The sequence below is a fragment of the Argiope bruennichi genome, chromosome 9 (genome assembly GCF_947563725.1).
Source record: "Argiope bruennichi chromosome 9, qqArgBrue1.1, whole genome shotgun sequence".
Taxonomy (NCBI): domain Eukaryota; kingdom Metazoa; phylum Arthropoda; class Arachnida; order Araneae; family Araneidae; genus Argiope; species Argiope bruennichi.
Window position 1 is genome coordinate 92,681,681 of NC_079159.1, and position 18,807 is coordinate 92,700,487.

At 29.5% G+C, this 18,807-nt stretch overlaps 1 protein-coding gene across 4 annotated transcripts in view; it reads left to right on the top strand.

The window, feature by feature from the left end:
- The window catches only part of LOC129983991 (relaxin receptor 2-like), a 359,185-nt gene that overhangs the window by 311,308 nt on the left and 29,070 nt on the right, over positions 1–18,807 (top strand). For all 4 annotated transcript variants that reach the window (XM_056093732.1, XM_056093731.1, XM_056093730.1 and 1 more), the window contains one exon: positions 10,311–10,382. In XM_056093732.1, coding sequence (XP_055949707.1) covers positions 10,311–10,382 — 72 coding nt within the window. The remainder of the gene's footprint in view (positions 1–10,310; positions 10,383–18,807) is intronic.

Sequence of the window (18,807 nt, forward strand, 5' to 3'; positions counted from 1 at the left end):
GATGGCGCTGGGAGACTACAATTACTATTTACCTATAATACGTCAGCTTTGTGTTTTTAAAAAGCGGGAATCACAATCGATAGCTTAAAATTTCTTTGCTGCTGGTGGTAGTTCTTTACTTTTTGTTTTTTCTTTAATGGTTTAAGGTTTTTTTTTGTGTTTGTTGTTATTTTGTTATTGTATTTTTACTTATTTGTGGTTATTTTCTTCTAATTTGTTGTTTTGTATTGTCCTTTCTGGTATATCTCCTAAGCCTAATTTTAGGGATTTTCGGGTCACGAGGAATCATTATTAGACTTTTTATCTGCATATTCCCTCACACAAAAAATCCCTTTTTTTGAATACCTGCCTGAGGGTGATACTTGAAAAAGCCTTCAGGCCGGATTCTTTTTTTATTTGGTTTATATTTTTTATTTGGTTTATATTTTTTATTTGGTTTATTTGATTTTCCTATTAACTTGATTTTAATAATTTTGCATATATATATATATATAATGAGCTGAGAATTGAAAATAATCATTGGTATTTTTATATTTTTTTTCTTGAATTTAGGCCCCATATGAAAATTACAAAATCCATTAGCAATAGATATCATGCAGTAAATTAAAAATAGAATGTAGAATGAAACAAAAAATTGAAAAACAGAATTTAAGACTATAGATTTCAACCCATTTTCTAAATTAAAACTCTTTTTAAAGGAAAAAAATCAAAAAAAGCAACAGTTTAATATAAGCTAATGTACGCTATGTCTGTTCCATGATTAAGATATTCTTTGAGAACATCTTAGGAATTTAATATCTGCCCTTTTATTGAATTTTCTTTTAGTTATGGCATGTTAAAACTATGAAACTAGAAATATGAGTTTTTCTTTTTAACTATATGGGTTATTGAAAATCACATTCTATACACTTTCTTTGAGAATACTTATTCTATAGTAAGGATTATTACAAAAATAATATTGCGATAACTTATTTTCCAGAACGCCATTGTTAGTTCATAAAAAAGAAATCTTCTAAATTCTTTCAGATATGAGCTGCATTATCTAGAACAACCGTAAATTAATTTTTCTAGATAAATAATACTGATATTACCAGTTACATCTAAATAACAGTCTAAATCTAATTAAAAATAATTATCTATATTAATGGTTTTTTCACCATACAGACTCTGCTATATGATACAGAGTAAATGTTTTGACGATAATTAGTTACTAGTAAAAACATACCCAATTACAGCCTTAAGTCGAAAAATTATATATATTTTTCAATTTTAATCCCTCTTTTGTCTCTACAAAAAGTAAGAAGGATAATAAAACTATAAAGGAACCTTTTCTTGGAAAACGTACCTATAACTAAAAAAGTAGTTACTCTCTTTCTAATACAATAATTACTTAAAAATAGGATACATTGCAAATAATTATATGTTAAAAGACAATCGCTCAAAGGAAAAAAACCCAAGATGATATTAAACTTCAAAGAAATGTTTTCCTAGAAAATATCTATAACAAATAATAAAAGTCTTTTCCTGGTACAATTATTGGTTCAAAAATATAAGATATATTGTATATAATACCATGTAATGTGGAAATAACAACCAATCAGGATTAAATATCGAATTTGAAAGAAATAATATTGAAAAAAGTTTCCTGAATTCATCAAATTTATTAGATTCTAATTTTTTCTTCTTTTATTTTATGAAACAATATATCGGATGAAGTATATTTAAGCAAAATGTATTTAAGCATTGTTGTTTCTATGGATTCTTTATATACTAAGTGATCCTTTCTGCATTATTTGACTTAAAAATTATTTCAAGAAATATTTTATACAATTAAATGGTATTGTGATGGAATCTTAAAAATTATTAAAAAACTAATATTGCCAAAAACATAAAATATGAAAATATTTAAAGCAAACCTCTAAAACCCTTATTTTTCAATGAAAACTAAAATCCTGTTTTCTTTTTAATATAAATTTAATTAAAAGCAATTCTTGAAAACACAACAGACTTTTATTCTTGCGGTTAATAGCAGATATTTTCTGACTTAAATCGTTCTATCTTAAAGTTTATTCTTTCTAAAAAAACATTATAAGCCATCGGAACAGAATCAAAATATAATTTAATGAAGTTTTAATTAAAAATTAAGCTATGAAATTATTGATATAGAATAAAATCTAGAATGCTCGAATAAAAATTTCATCAATAGGAACATAAAGAAATGAGCTTTAAATAAGTTACAGTATCCATTTTTTCAAACATGAAATGAGACACAGTCGAATGAAATAATTAAATTAAAGAATGGAAGGACACATAACTTGCAAATGAAATCAAAAGCCTTATTAAAAATATATTCAATATATTCGACGTTTTTTAATGTTATGAGAACAAACATATAATAAATACTTGTAATAATAGTATTTTATTAAAACTTTAATTATTATTAGCAATGTCATGTTTTTTTTTTTTTCCTTTCTTGATTATTATGTGTTACTTTATTCGCATCTAAATGACGTTTCAATCACAAAAACTCATTCTTGCAATTCTTCACTTTATTATAAAAAGAGGTTTTTTAACTTCACTCAAACAGTCCCTTATGATACTGTTGTGTTCGTGCATCAACAAAAATAAAATGCAGACAAACGTACTATAAAACTAAATATTACATATAGATAATATTATCAAATTTACATCAACTTATTTTCATTCAACATTATAGCATCGTTTTTAAACAACAAGTTCCAAAAGTATCACGGTTGCCAATCTGAATTTTACAACTATTTACAAAATAAAATTTATAATTATTAAAATAATCGTTAGCTACTTTTAAATAAAATATTTACGATTTATGCCGCAACAATACTGTTCGATTATTTATTAAGTGAAAGATTTGCATATATTTTCAAATTTTATTTGTGTCATATATTTAATAAAATCAAGTATATTTTGAGGTATAATAGAAAAAAGGAAGAAAAACTTGCTCTATTTGCAATCCAGCCAGTATTGGCAACTAAATTGTTGAAACTAATATAAATCTTCAATCGCTAGCGTTTTTCATGCTCTTTTTTTATAATAACGCAGTGTTGTATCTATTTATATGCAATAGTGATGAGTGTATATGCATATTTTTGGTGCAAAGAAAATTGTATTTCGATGCAATATTATATTAGCAAAGAATAGAATAACTGAGACGTGATTTTAGTGTTAACTGGTTAATATTTATAAAGAAATTTTTTAATGTTTGTCACTAATGAAGCATTAGAATAAAGTAACAAATATAATTTTAAAAACGCAGCAATAAAACTGTTTAAACTTTCAACGTGTTATTCAACAAAGCGATTATGTAAAATGAATTCACTGGCAATTTTCGTGGAAATTTAACCAAGAAATATGCATTATGATCTCCACAAAGTTTATAATAAAAGAAGTGTATCTTTCTGGAAACAAAATATCATGAACGGACATTTTGTAGCAAACTACCAGATTATGAAACGTTGTACGAAATTTTGGCTTCACTTCGGTAAAGGAATATAATAAGAAACGATTATCACATCTCTTATGTTCCCATTACGTCAGATAACTTTGGCAGAGGGCCAAGTTCAGTTGATCAACAAAGTTTGTTTCAAAATACAGTCAGAAAATTCTTTAGATTGCAGCTAGAATATCTTTTTTTTTTCATACGGCTCAAATTATTTTCTTTTTTAATTTTGTCTTGCAATATTTTACGTTAAAAATATTTGCTTTGTCAATTGTTATTTTTGTTTCAAATAGTCAAATTTTACAATTTAATTGATTCAAAGATAAATTAAGTAATGGATATATAATTTAATTTTAACAGAGTGTGCAAAGTAAACGTTCGTAAAAAAAAATGGACTTCGGGATTTTGAAAGATAATGCATGATGTTTTAAACTTTTTAGCACTACATTATAAAAACACATCAATATTTAAATATGTGTGAACATGATGCCCCCAAAATTTATTGAACGCAGTAAGACAATACAATTTTAAAATAAATTTTATTTATTTCCAAAATGACATCAATGTGAAGTATGGAAAAACATATAATCTTGTACTTGCAAAAAAAGAACATCAGCGAATATTTTTCATTATGAGCGTTATTTTCGCAGTGATTTTACATATTGAATACATTTTCAATTATTCACTTTATATAAGCTTACTGAAAACGTAGCTTTAACTCCTTAAAAAGAAAAATATATTTATATCATTAGATCCAAATGAATATTTCTAACATTTGATGACAATGACTTTTACTATTGCTTTCTACAGAGTTTTTCGATATTTTGAGCATGTGATATCATTTATGATTTTGTCGCAATAATGTCATTCAGAAGTTAAGAACCATCATTGAGTTCAGAAGTTCTGAGTTTTCTCAAAATATTATTCAGTGAACAGTCTCAAATTATCATTCAATTCAGTGAATCTCTGTTTAAATCTCAAAATATCAATCTTTGCTTTATAATAGTGAGTAATTGCATTTGTTTCATTTCTCCTTATAAATAGCTATGTTTTACAATTTCCATTTTTTTTTCTTCTATAATACACAAAAGGAAACATAATTTAGGTCATTTTATTGTAGAATGATATAGTTATGATAATAAAGACAGATATGGGAGCCCGAGGAAGGCATTTTAAATCTTCTGACCTTATATAGTTACAGAAAGTCGTCAAAGGTCGTCTGGAATGTTCTACAGTGAAAAGTCCAACAGGCTCAAAAACATAAAACTACTCTTTATTTTACACAAAAGTATATAAATTAAAACACACTTTAATACATAAAAAACAGCACTTGCAATTAATTAAAGCACGCAGATAGCAAATTCATAATAAGCAATCGCAACAGCACAAAGCAATCAGACTAAACATGCAGGAGAGAGACTTCGCTCGACTACTCACGTCTCTCGAACGACTACTATCGACTGATTTCACTACTCTATTTCCCGGACTTTTATAGTATCCGTGATCAGGCAAAGAAACTTCTAGAATAATCTCCAGAAATCTAGTTCTATCGTTAAGATTCTTGAAGATTCTAGAATCTTCATTTTTGTAGCCAAACTCGCAAAATTCGTTTTCATGCCTTTACGGTTGTTGCCAAGGCCAGCTTGTGACACAGCATCTATTCAGAATCCAATAGAGTTATATATAAAACGCTCTCCCTTAACTGAACACTAAGAGCACAGAAGAGCATCATTACAAATTCGTAACAATATTTTAAGCTAATTCAAAGACAAATATAGTCGATATTTTATTTGAATAAAGCCCAATATTGTTACAACAACAAAAGATTTATATTTAATTACCTTCAGAAATGAACATCTTCTAGGCAAATGTCATCTACTTCATACTTTAAGACATTCTATAGCATGATTTGTTATTTATATTATTTTATTCTTGAAGGAGTATTATCTGTCTTAACCGAGTTATTTTAAAAAGCGCTAGTGTCCTCTCCTTAATTCTTCCGTTTTGCTAGCACAATAAATATTTCTTATGGTTCACAGAACATTGACGAAAACTAAAAATGGATTTTGGTATCCTTCTTTTCACTGGCTGGACTAAATATTCAATCATCATTTACGATGTTAATCGCAAAACTACTTAACAAATTCTGTTTTTCTATAATATGGAGATTTTGAGCTATCGTGTTTACATGCTCCCAAATGCACTAACAGAATAAGTTCAAAATTTGAGACGAATCTATAATTTTAAGAAATACAGGGTGTTTATAAAGTCCCGGACCCATTTTGATGCTTAATAACTCATAAAATAATAAAGATAGATTAAAATTAATAACATAAATGGTTAAATAGACTCAAAAAGTTTCATGACCCTTGTCAATGAACTTCCACGTGTGCCTCCTTCGTCGCACGGAGAATATCAAGTCGATAGTCAATTTCACGCCAGGTAGCGACAAGCATATCGGCATCCACAGAGCCATTTGCGCACATTATGGCGATTAACAATGCCAGAAACATGAAAGGATGCTTCATCGGAGAACAACATTATGCTCTTCAGAAAATCAGCAGCATCTTCTATCCTCCTTAGCATATCTGTTGCAAAGGCCATCCTCCTAGGCCTATCGTTCGGTTCCAAAACTTGAACAATTTGAACTTTGTATGCATGCAGTCTTAATTTTTTCTTAATAACCTTGCACACCGTCGAAATTGGGATATCCAATTCTGTTGCCGCTGATCTCACAGATATTCTAGGATTATGTAAAAATGTCTCTCTGACACGCTCAACATCAAAATCACTTGTGCAAGGACGTCTGGAACGTTTCTTATCTTCGATACTTCCAATTTCTAGAAAATTCTTTTTCCACCGCAAGATGCTGTTTTTGGATGGAGGATCTTTTTGTTAAATTCTTCTGAAATTTCTCTGTGCTTGCACTATAGATTCTGTGCTTTCTCTTGTGGTGTATGCATTCTCCTTAATATCCGCTCGAATAAAACATCACATACAAAAGTACTACATAGAACAAACACATCAAAAGTAAACATAACATTGCAATAGTTGCCAAAAACAAAAGAGAGAAAAATGCAATTAATAATCAGACAATATTTAGAAAAGTACAGATATTTAGACTGGAAAATGAAATTGTCTGAAATTAACCACACGTGCAGACGATATTTACAAAAGTAAAAATATTCAAACCTGAAAAGGAAAATATATGAGTTATTCCATCAATAAATGCCATAAGTTTGTTTATATCTTTATTATTTTACGAGTTATTAAACATCAAAATGGGTCCGGGACTTTATAAACACCCTGTAAATCTGTAACTGAATTGCATACTTCTCTGCGAATTTTTGAATTATTGCATTCACATGAATATGGAATACAATATAGATTCTCCATAGAAAAATCGCAACATGTTGTTAAAAACCTTATACCAAATTCCAAATTTCATTAGTAAATGCAATTAATATTTTTTTTTTTTTTGCTATAGTCTACACAGAGGCAAATATAATTTCACACAAATGAATTTTTTTTATTCAAGGTGTTTGAAATGTACAGATACATTCATATCTCGAAGTCAGAAATTTTGAAGATTACAATGCTTTCGCTATATGAAATGATAAAAGTATTGTTTAGGTAGCCATTTTCATCGACATTTTAGACCATAAACGTAAATATATATCAATTTTTAACGTAACGTTTTAAGATTATGTAATACTAGCCGCCTTTGGCGACCAGCCGGTTCGCCAATCTTAATGTTCGTTAAAATTTTAATAATTAAATATTTTATGCAATTCCAATAATAGATTCTTTAGCAAAATATTTTAAAACTTCAAATTTTGATAGTCATATAATTCACTCATAATATTATAAAGGCCTTCAGTCATAACGTGATATGTATCTCTCTCATTTTTTGTTACCCCTCGTAGAATTTATGCTTTAAATTAAAGTGTAAATGATTCATCTGCAATTAATATAATAATATTTTTTACTGAAACAAAGCATTTTTTTTAATAATATGATTACTGATAATAGAGCCACTGAGCGTTTAAACTTTATGGGCACTAAAGAATATCTTTCTTAATTTATGTAATATTTCAAGAATTTGTCAACAAAATTTTCTGAGATTCATCATGAACAGATCGATTCATGAACAATGTTTCATTTTAAATGCATTAAACACTAAGAAAATAAAATGAATCGTTTAAAATAATCGGTCTAAAACAGGTTTAAAAAAACTACTTAAAAAACGATGTACTTAAAACTATAAGCATATACAAAAAAATATATAACTAACATAAATACAATTTAATTACAAAAGCATGCAACTAACCTAAAAATAATTTAAATCGTCTGTTGAAAGTGGTTGTCATGACAACAATCAGAACAATGCGCATGCGTGAATTTTCTTCGGAAACTTCTTTTCCCTTTCCAGCTGTGTTGCCATAGAAACCGGCGCACAGCTGTTTATACGTTTATGTTTATCTATTCAGATTTTATAACATCTAATCAGAGTAACGGTGAATATCAGTGTGTTCGTGCTCGTCAATATATGTTAATTTTTTTAATAACATGATTAACGAAAACAGAGTCACTGAGCATTTAAACCTTATGGGAACTAAAAAATATCTTTCTTAATTTATGTAATATCTCAAGAATTTGTCGGCCAACCGGTTCGCCAATCTTAGTGCTCGTTAAAATTTTTATATTTAAATATTTTATGCAATTCCTACTTTAATAGCTTCTTCATCAAAATATTTTAAAACTTCAAATTTTGATAGTCATATAAGTCACTCATAATATTATAAAGGCCTTCAGTCATAACGTAATATGTATCTCTCTAATTTTCTGTTAGCACCCGTAGAATTTATGTTTTAAATTAAAGTGGAAAGAATTAATCTGCAATTAAAATAATAATATTTTTTACTGAAACAAAGAATTTTTTTATAATCTGATTAATGAAAATAGAGTCACTCAGCGTTTAAACTTTATGGGCACTAAAGAATATCCTTTTCAATTTACGTATTATCTCAAGAATTTGTCAACAAAATTTTCTTAGATTCATCATGAGCAGATCGATTCATTAACAATGTTTACTTTTAAATGCATCAAACACTAAGAAAATGAAACGAATCGTTTAAAATAGACGGTTTAAAACAGGTTTTAAAAAAACTACTTAAAAAACGATGCACTTAAAACTATAAGCATATACAAAAAATATATAACTAACATAAATACATTTTAATTACAAAAACATGCAACGAACCTAAAAAAAATTTAAATCCAGTCCGCATCGGTTGATAATAATTCGTAAACACAATGCGGAATTCAGAACACACAGCGCATGCGTGAATTTTCAACGCCAGTTACGTAACGCAAATACGTGATTTTTTTTCTACGCCAGTTGGGGTAACGCTATGCGGATTAGAAATTTTTAATTTCCTTTATTCTGTTTTATTTTTATTCAAAAGTTCTTCAGAATGAATCTGAAGGATCGATTCATTAACAATGTTTAATTTTAAATGCATCAAACATTAAGAAAATAAACAGAATCGTTTGAAATAATCCGCCGAAAAATACTAACCCTAGCCTCATTACTGTTGGGAGAAAAAAAACCCGGAAGCCTTACTCATTTGGCGGTGGCGAAAATGGAAGATTTTTTTGGCGGAAAAGTTGGCGGTGGGGAAAATGGAAGATTTTTTTGGCGGGAAAGTTAGTTTTTAATTAATAATTAAAATTCTAATTAAAATTTCAAAAAAAGGGACCCCAGGTGCACATTCCCGACCTCTAAGGTATACATGTACCAAATTTGATAGCTGTATGTCAAATGACCTGGCCTGTAGAGCGCCAACACACACACACACACACACATTGAGCTTTATTATAAGTATAGATGTATTCATTTGTTAAGTGGTTTGCTTTCACCGAAAGTAAATATTAAAGATAAATTTTTTGTTCTACGTTTAATTATTTTTTGAAATTTAAATCATGGAAATTGCTCCACTGAAAAGGAAAAAAAAATCCATTTAACTCTTTAACTTTTGTGTTCGAGCAGCGAAGGAGCGTCAAATAATCGTTTCTCAGACTAATAACCTACAATAATATCATTTTAAATATCTATAATTTGATAATACAAAAATGACATGTACTCCACAAATACTTCAAATATTTTATGAATTATCAGTAGTATCAATAGGATAAAATATTTCACAAACGGAATGCTTTAGTTAATTGAATATTATAGAATATAAGACATTTAAGGGGTTAAAGAATTATTTAGTTAGTCTCTTTCTCATCATTTTCCTTGAATAAAGGTCATTATACAATTATCATGTGATGCATGAAGACGCTTACAATATGAAAAAAAATCCAAAGCAATTTATGCGAAATTATGCTGCAGTAAATATCTTGTTTTTTATACTCAATAATAGTTAATTTCCTTTTCAGCTGCAAAAAAAATTATCTATATACAATTATTTTATGAAATGCATGAATATTTCTTCAGTTTTTTTTTTTTTTTTTTGTCTCTGTGTTATTTCTGTTATTATCTATGAAGCATATAAAAATAATTATGAATAAAAATGTATATAAAAAGATAAATTGTCGAAGAATTTCAGATTTGGATATAAAACACTTTGTGAAAAATTACCTTTGAGCTATTTTGAATTCACTCATATATTTCTAGCAGGAATTCTCAAATTTTGCATCCTTGTTTCCTTTTAACTATATATTCTGATATTCGTGTGCTTCTAAAATTATTTCATATATATATATATATATATATATATACACTATACTATACTATAATACATCTTTCTGAGTTACATTTTAATTCTAGATTGCTGGATGGAAACAAGTTGGAAACATTTCCTCCTTACATTTTCCAGAATTTGAAGAAACTCCAAATTCTGTGAGTATTATACAAATTTTTTGTTCGATTTTAGTCTATCGATTTTGATTCGGTTTATGTGTCATGTATAAAATATATAGTACATGTTTTAATACAAAATCTAAAATTTCATCATTCAGCAAACCTGCAATAAGGAAAATAATGAGTCTTATGAGTTAAATAAAATAATGAGTTGCATGAGTTCTAATACTTGCGGTGTGCAAAATAAATCGAAGACCTTACTCCCTCTCACAGTTTAAAATCGATGATACACTATAACGCTGTAATTGACTTTTCCAACTATCATAAGGGACTTTTCGCTATAATCACAAGCCATTTTAGGGCTAATTAACCCAATTTCTGGACTAAATTGGGTTGTTAGCGTTCTTTAAAGTATACTATTCTTATCGATGCTACCTTTCACACTGAGGCACTTCCTCAATAATACGTAAATGCTTTGCTGGATCCCTCAATCGTAAGAAATAGAATACTGTTATTTTGGACATTACCGTATCCAAATTGAATCCGACGTTATTTTCCTTGAGGGTTTTGTAGAATATCACTTGCATGTGCCCTCACGTTTAACGACCATCATTGACTTGTATGGCTATATCTCAGCAACTATTGCTAATAACAATTGCATTTCGCAGAATGTCCATAAAAAATTGCTTTACAACCTTAATGCATATCATGTAGCAAAAGAATGCGTATTGAATATTTGTGTCACTTCTATGAAAAATTTGAATTTATTTCTTGAAATATGGTACCTTTCAATTAAATACAATATGTATCTTTTGCGTATTAAATTTCTTGAAACCATTCACTCCAATGTCTCACGTTATTAAATGCCATAATTACTGAATACTTTCAAATGTTTCCTGTAATTATGGTATTAATACACCAAACTATATGAGCCCAGATTGCCTCTTTCAACGAAACACTGACTCGGGTATTTTTATGTGCATGAATGAAAGGTAAAAAAGAGTCGGAGTGAATGATATGTAGCTCATACCCCCCCCCCTCCCATACGAAAGAGATGATCCTGCTGTTTTTCTATACATGAAAAATTACCCTATGTCTTGAGGGCTGGGCTCGTAGAGTTAAGAGAAAAAAGAAAAAAAAATATTGCATTTCTTATGTCAAATTTAACATTGGATTTAGAATATAAATCATTTTGAATACATATACAGATACATATACAGAATCATACAGAATCATACAGAATACATATACAGAATTTTTTCTTAAATATTGCGTAGATTTTATATATATATATATATATATATATATATATATATATATATATATATATATATCGAGAAAGAAAAAGGGAGAGAAAATAAAAAATTATATATTTAAAGCATAATTTTATTTTTAATTACATAATGGAATGCATACAAACTCCTATTTCTGCACATCCGTTAATTTTTTCTCATTTTCGTACACGATATATTTATTTTTACTATTATGAACAAATTGACTCACTAAATGTTTTTGTTGTTACTTTTCAATAATCTCAGCATGGTTTTTGAAGACAGCACATTTATTGAACATAGAAAACGAAAAGAAAAGAACACAGGTATTTACAACTAAGCACACAGCATCTTGTTCGCGGGAGGAATGGTGCCGGAACGAAGCGCCAGAAGCGGAGTCACACAGATATTCCTAAGCGAGAAAAATAGTCCGCTCGCTTCATCCCAACATACCCCTCCTGCGAGTGACATTTTTCGAGCATTTATAATACACATAAAAATTAAATGCACACAACAATACAAAAAATTATATGTACATACAAAAATTAAGAAATTAATGAAATATTTTTCACAGAATACTTCAGTTTTTCTTCACTAACAGCTTTTGTAAGAAAATCTGCAATTAAACATTCTGTTTGAACATATTCTAATTTAATTACATTATCTTTCAACAAATCTTTCACAAAATGAAAACGTAAATTCATATGTCTTGATTTATTTGAATTGCTGCTTGACTATCTGAATTTAAGGTTACAGCATTATTTATAAATTGTTTACAGTTTAACTCAGTTAATAAGTTTACAGTCCAAATAATGTCTTTACATATTTCAGAAATAGCAAATAACTCAGCTTCACATGTTGACAGACTGACACTTTTTTGTTTATGACATTTCCATGAAATTAATGAATTACCTAATTTAATTTCACCACCAGAAAATGATTTGCCATTTTCTGCATTCCCCCAACTAGCATCAGAACTTGCATTAAGAAAACCAAACTTACTGTCATAAAACAATTTTTTATCTTTTGAACCCATTAAATATCTAAGAACTCTTTTAGCTAAATTATAGTGCCTTTTTTCTGGTTTATGATTAAATTGTGACAAATATGTTGTTACAAATGATAAATCAGGCCGCGTTCTATTAGCTAAATATAAAAGTTCACCAATTAATTCTTGATACATCGTGATGTCAACCAGTTCATTTGTGGAAGGGAAACTCTTATCTTCTCCTTTTACAATTGGAGTTTTAACACTTTTACATTTTTCTAGATTATGTTTAACCAATAATGATTCAATATATTCAAATTGACACAGACCACCATTTTCATGTTTTACAATTTCTATACCTAAAAATTTACCGGTTTTGTTCTCTTGTAATTCAAATATGCTTTTGATGCTATTTACAATCTCTTGATACATTCCATCATTATTAGAAAAAATTGCTAAATCATCTACATACATACATAATATAAAAATATTTTTACCAACACTTTTAATGAATACACAATTGTCAGAGGCCAGTTGCATCTATCCTAATTTTTCTAATTCACCTTTTATAGTCATATACCAGTTTCTACCAGATTGTGGTAAGCCATAGATACTCTTTTGCAACTTACAAACTTTTTCATCTCTAATTAATTTTTCATAACCAGGTGGAGGTAACATATAAACAGTTTCTTCAATATCACTATATAAATATGCAGTTTTAACATCAAAGAACTTAAAAAATAAATTTAATTTAGATGCAAGTGCCATTAACATTCTGAAAGATTCGATGTTCACAACGGTGAATAAGACTCGGAAAAATCTTTATTTTTTATTTGATTAAAACCTGCTGCTACAAGTCTCGCTTTATATTTTGTTTCACCAGAGTTATCTTGTTTTAAAGAATATACCCATTTACTTTTTATTAATTTTGTTTTTGCAGGCTTATTTACTATTTCCCAAACTTCATGTTTATTTAACGAATCCAATTCATTTTTCATTGCTCTTTCCCAGTTCTTCCAATCAGCACTATTTTTTGCCTCTAAGTATGTATTCGGAATGTTATAAACTACATTAGCTGACATTTTAGATTTGAGCCTTTCCGAACGTCTGACTGGAATCAGATTTACGATATTATTACTACTTGATTCAACATCTGGTGTTTCGTTTTCATCCCCTATAGCGGCGTCTGTCTGACGCGAAGTTCTACTATGGTATAGAATTGACGAATCACTATTCTCATCCTCTGCCGATTCATCAGGAATTTCTAAACTAGATATTTCACTTTTTGTTTTTTGATTTATCTCGCATGCCGCTGGAGAAGTTTCAAGAAGTGAATTAATATCCCAAGTTTCTGCTTTCGTTTTCCCCAAATACGTACTACCTTTTAAAGATTCATTGAATTTAACTGATCTCTCTTCTATTATTTTTCGGCTTTTGATGTCATAAATTCGATAACCCTTTCTTTCTCTAGCGTATCCTAGCATTATACCACGTTTCCCTGGAACTTCAAATTTATTTCTCATTATTTTCGGAACGTGAAAATAAGCCACACAGCCGAATTTTTTAAGATAATTTAATTTCGGTTTTCTACCTGTCCAAATTTCAAGGGGTATTTTTTTCTTTTCCTTTACGTGGGGTTACATTAGACACTTGGGTGCTACAATTAATGGCTTCGGCCCAAAAGTTTAATGGAAGCTCACTTTCATATAACAAAGATCTAGCCCTTTCTAAAAGAATGCGGTTCGCCCTTTAAGCTTTACCGTTACTTTCACTATTGTACGGAATAGTTTTTTCATGAAATATTCCTGAATTAGCAAGATAAGTATCAAGTTGTTCATTTACAAATTCTAAGCCATTGTCAGTTCTTAATTTTTTAATTCTTTTATCGGTTAAATTTTCATATTTGGCTTTAAATTGTGAAAATATATTAAACACTTCATTTTTATTTTTTAAGAAATAAGTAAAATACATGCCAGAAAAATCATCCACCAATATCATGAAATATTTTGCGCCACCTAATGATTCAGGTTTAATAGGACCACACAGATCAGCATGAATCAATTCAAGAATTTCAGAACTTTGATTTACATCAATATTAGGATGAGTTTTTCTGGTTATCTTACTTCTGTCACAAGTTTCACATCTAAAATCATTTATATCATTAATATCAATATAATCTTTCATTTTAAGCATATATTTAGGATTTAAATGACATAATCTGTAATGCCAAATCTCATAATTACTAGTGGATTGTTTAGAAAAATAACACCCTGAATTATACAATGGTTCCAAATATAATTCTAATCTATTGTTATTTTTAAATGCTTTAGTAACTAAATTATTATCTTTATCAAAAATCAACATGCAATTATTATTCGATTTAATTTTACAACCCTTATCCATCAAACAAGTTACTGACAATAAATTATATCTTAGTTCAGGAACATCGCTAACATTAGTAATTGTTAAATTTCTAGGATTAATACTTACAGTTTTTGTTTTAACTGTTCCGATTCCCTCACACAAAATTTTAGAGTCTTTACCAGCTAAATAAATATCCCTTGTTTCAGGGATTATTTTTTCAAACCACATACTGTCTTTGGCCATATGACAAGAAGCTCCACTGTCCAGCAACCATATTTTATCACTTAGGCTTTCTTCTTGATGAGAAGTAGTAAACACATCACTAACACTTCGTCGTTTTGTTGATTGATTGGCACGATGTTGTGCATTTCTCCTTTGATTATTTTCATTACATGGAGCACTTCTACTAGCATTTTTATTCCTGTAAAAACAGTCCTTGGCGATATGATTTGGGCGTCTGCAGATGTAACAGAGCCTTACACCAGAACTTTTGTTTCCTCTAGAATAAAACACTTCCGCACTGATTCCTTCAGCGCGAGTACTCGTCGGCAAATAACAGGTATTTTCTTCTTCACGTAAAATTTCTAATATTTCGTCCATTGACTTGTCACGTTGGGTTTTGAGAATTTCTCGCACTTTAGAGAATTTTCCTTTCAGCCCGCGCACTGTATAATAAACGAGCTCCCTAGGTGTGACATCCAGTCCTAAAGAATGACATTTTGTAGCAATTCCTCTTGCTCTGGCAACATAATCGTTTGCCGATTCATTATTTTTCATTTGAAGATTTTTCAATTCATTGCCGGCATCTATTTTGCGGTCTTCTGCTTGACCCGTAAATGTTGACTTTATTTTATCCCAAAGAATTTTTGCATTTTCTTCTGCTGCGAACTGTAGGGCCTGTTCGTCTGACAATGATAACTTAATGTAAGCAACGGCGTCAGAATTTTTCTGTTTCCATTCTGCTGCATCTTTTTCACTTCGATTATCTGGTTTCACCGCGGATATAACAGAGTCCAATCTTTTCAAACTCAGCGCTGCCTGTATTTTCAATGCCCAAATGAAATGATTAGTTCCATTCAGCTCAGGGACATTTACTTTATCCATGCTTGCAATTTCGTTTTTGACAGTTTCGTTTCAGTCACACAGTTCACTTAGAAATTTTAACGAAACATTTACCACGAACCAGAACCACGGACCTCTGCTACCAATTTGTTGTTACTTTTCAATAATCTCAGCATGGGTTTTGAAGACAGCACATTTATTGAACATAGAAAACGAAAAGAAAAGAGCACAGGTATTTACAACTAAGCACACAGCATCTTGTTCGCGGGAGGAATGGTGCCGGAACGAAGCGCCAGAAGCGGAGTCACACAGATATTCCTACGCGAGAAAAATAGTCCGCTCGCTTCATCCCAACAGTTTTTTATCATTACTTCCTTTACTCATATGTTGAACGTTTTGTTTCAATAAGGAATATAAATCAATTTTTTACAGAAGCATCCTAAAAATATTTGACGCGTTATTTTCATCTTCATTTATTTAATTAGTTCACTTATTATAATTAATTATTCAATTAATTGGAAAGAAAATAAAATTTTTTGCAAGTTTGAAATTAGTTGTACTAAATGAATAAAAATACTTTCAGGAAATACATTTTAAAAATAGAGTTACAGTGTATTTTGAAACAACATATCTAATATTTTTGTTTGTTTATACTTATGCGCTGCCTTACGATTCAACCGATTGCGATGAAATTTGGCCGACTTTTTGTCTGCACTTGGGCGAGGGTTATATTTTAAAACTAACTATTGACAAAAGACAAACAGTAAACGACAGACGGCACATGTCATTCGGAGGTAATCGTACATGTATTAAACAAAATAAAATTATGAGTGATGCCAATCAATGTGAGTGAAATGAAAATCGAAAATATTTAGTGCAAGCGTTAATTTTGTTCTTCTCATTAATGAATAGCCATCTACACAGGATGTTGTCATTCAGCGTGTACAATATTTTGTCTGCGGCAAACCGCACATATTATTCAGAGTTTATCTCATACTTACAAAATAGAATTATTATTACAGATAATAATCAAGGTAAGTTTTATATAATGGGAATCTTCCAGTACAAACAATAATTTTTCTATTTATTCATGGAATTCACAAATGATATTTCGGTTATACAAGCGTATATCGGGTTAATTGCTTTATCAAAAAATATGCCTCCCAAAATTTCATCACTTAGTAGATCCATCAGCGCAGCATGAAGAAATAAGCAAATTCGAGCTTCTCAAAGAAACGAAGAACGGCAACCGAGCAATGAAGCAGATTGTTTATGAATTGCAAATTCACGTGCTCCAGAATCTCAAGATCAACATGCGGCGAGAACCGAAAGGAAAACGTTTATGTGTTAACGTATCAGAATCAGAAGATCTCGGCAAGAATTGAGGCAATTATTCTTATCGGAAAGTCGAATTGTGAAGATGTGCTCATTCCACTCATTCCCATTATTCCCACCGACATGCCTTTTGATTTCAAACGAATGCAGTTCCCCATTCGACTTGCATTCTCGATGATCATCAACAAGGCTCAATGTCAATCACTTCAAGTGTGCGTATTGAACCTAAAAAATTCATGTTTTTCATATGACAAGCTGTATGCTGGATGCTGACGAGTCGGACAGCCAAAAAATTTATTTGTTTTTGCTGAAGACAAGAAAACAAAAAAAAAATATTGTCTATCCTAAAGCTTTTTAATAATAAAATAAAAAAATAGAATAAATATATCATCATACATCACAATTAGGGATTGCAATACCGGACCAAAATTTCAATACCGGTATTCGGTATTTTTTAAATCTTAATACCGGGATACCGGTTTTAATACCGGTATTAGAAATTTTAGAAAAAGAAAGAAAACACAGCTGTTTCTTTGTTTTATTTGCCAGTTGTTTGTTTTATTTGCCAGAGAGTGTAAATATCACAAAAAATAATTTGTAACTTATAAATTATAACAGTATATAATCACAAAAAAGTAAAGGAACATCTTATTTATTTAAATCACAAAAATGTAAATATCACTATTCAGTCTGTGGTACTATTACAAATTTTTGAAATGTGATCTTAAAAAACATAATGATCAATTGTACTGTCATTAAGCCTGAAAAGTAATTTTGTGTAAAAATTACCAGCTGTCCAAAACGCTCTTTCGGCATCTACGCTAGCTGGTGGTACTGTTAGCAATGTGCGATATATTTTTTTTCAAGTATTTACATCTAAATCCCTCATCTTCAAATAAATCGATTTATCGTCGGATGGTTTTGGATATAGCTGATTTCTGTATTGTATTTTGGTTCGTTGAAATTTTTTTTTATTTATCGCTAATTCTAATTTTTGTTCAAGAGACAATTCCTTTTCACTATCAACAGTAGTGACATCATTATCATCGATAATTGAACCGAATTCTTCTGAATGTGGATAGGTTTGTGGGTAAAAAATTTTAAGAAAATTTACTCTAAACTTAATCAAATTTGAATTGGTTATTTTCTTTTCTTCTTTTTCATTTTCATTTTTAAAATCATTATAATTATGTAAATACCTTAAGACATATTCTATTTCGGTATGCCTTTCTTCTGTGCGATTTTTCAATGTAATATATAATTATTCAGATAGTGATGTGTGCTGTTCTTTCAGTGACTGGAACATGAAATTTATTGTTGCATTAACTGTTAATAAATTAGAATCTCTCAGACATAATGCCTCAATAGTCAGTTTTATTGGAAGTAGAGCTGATATAGTTCTGGATATTAAGTCGAATTCAAAATCTGAAAAAATAGTTTACAA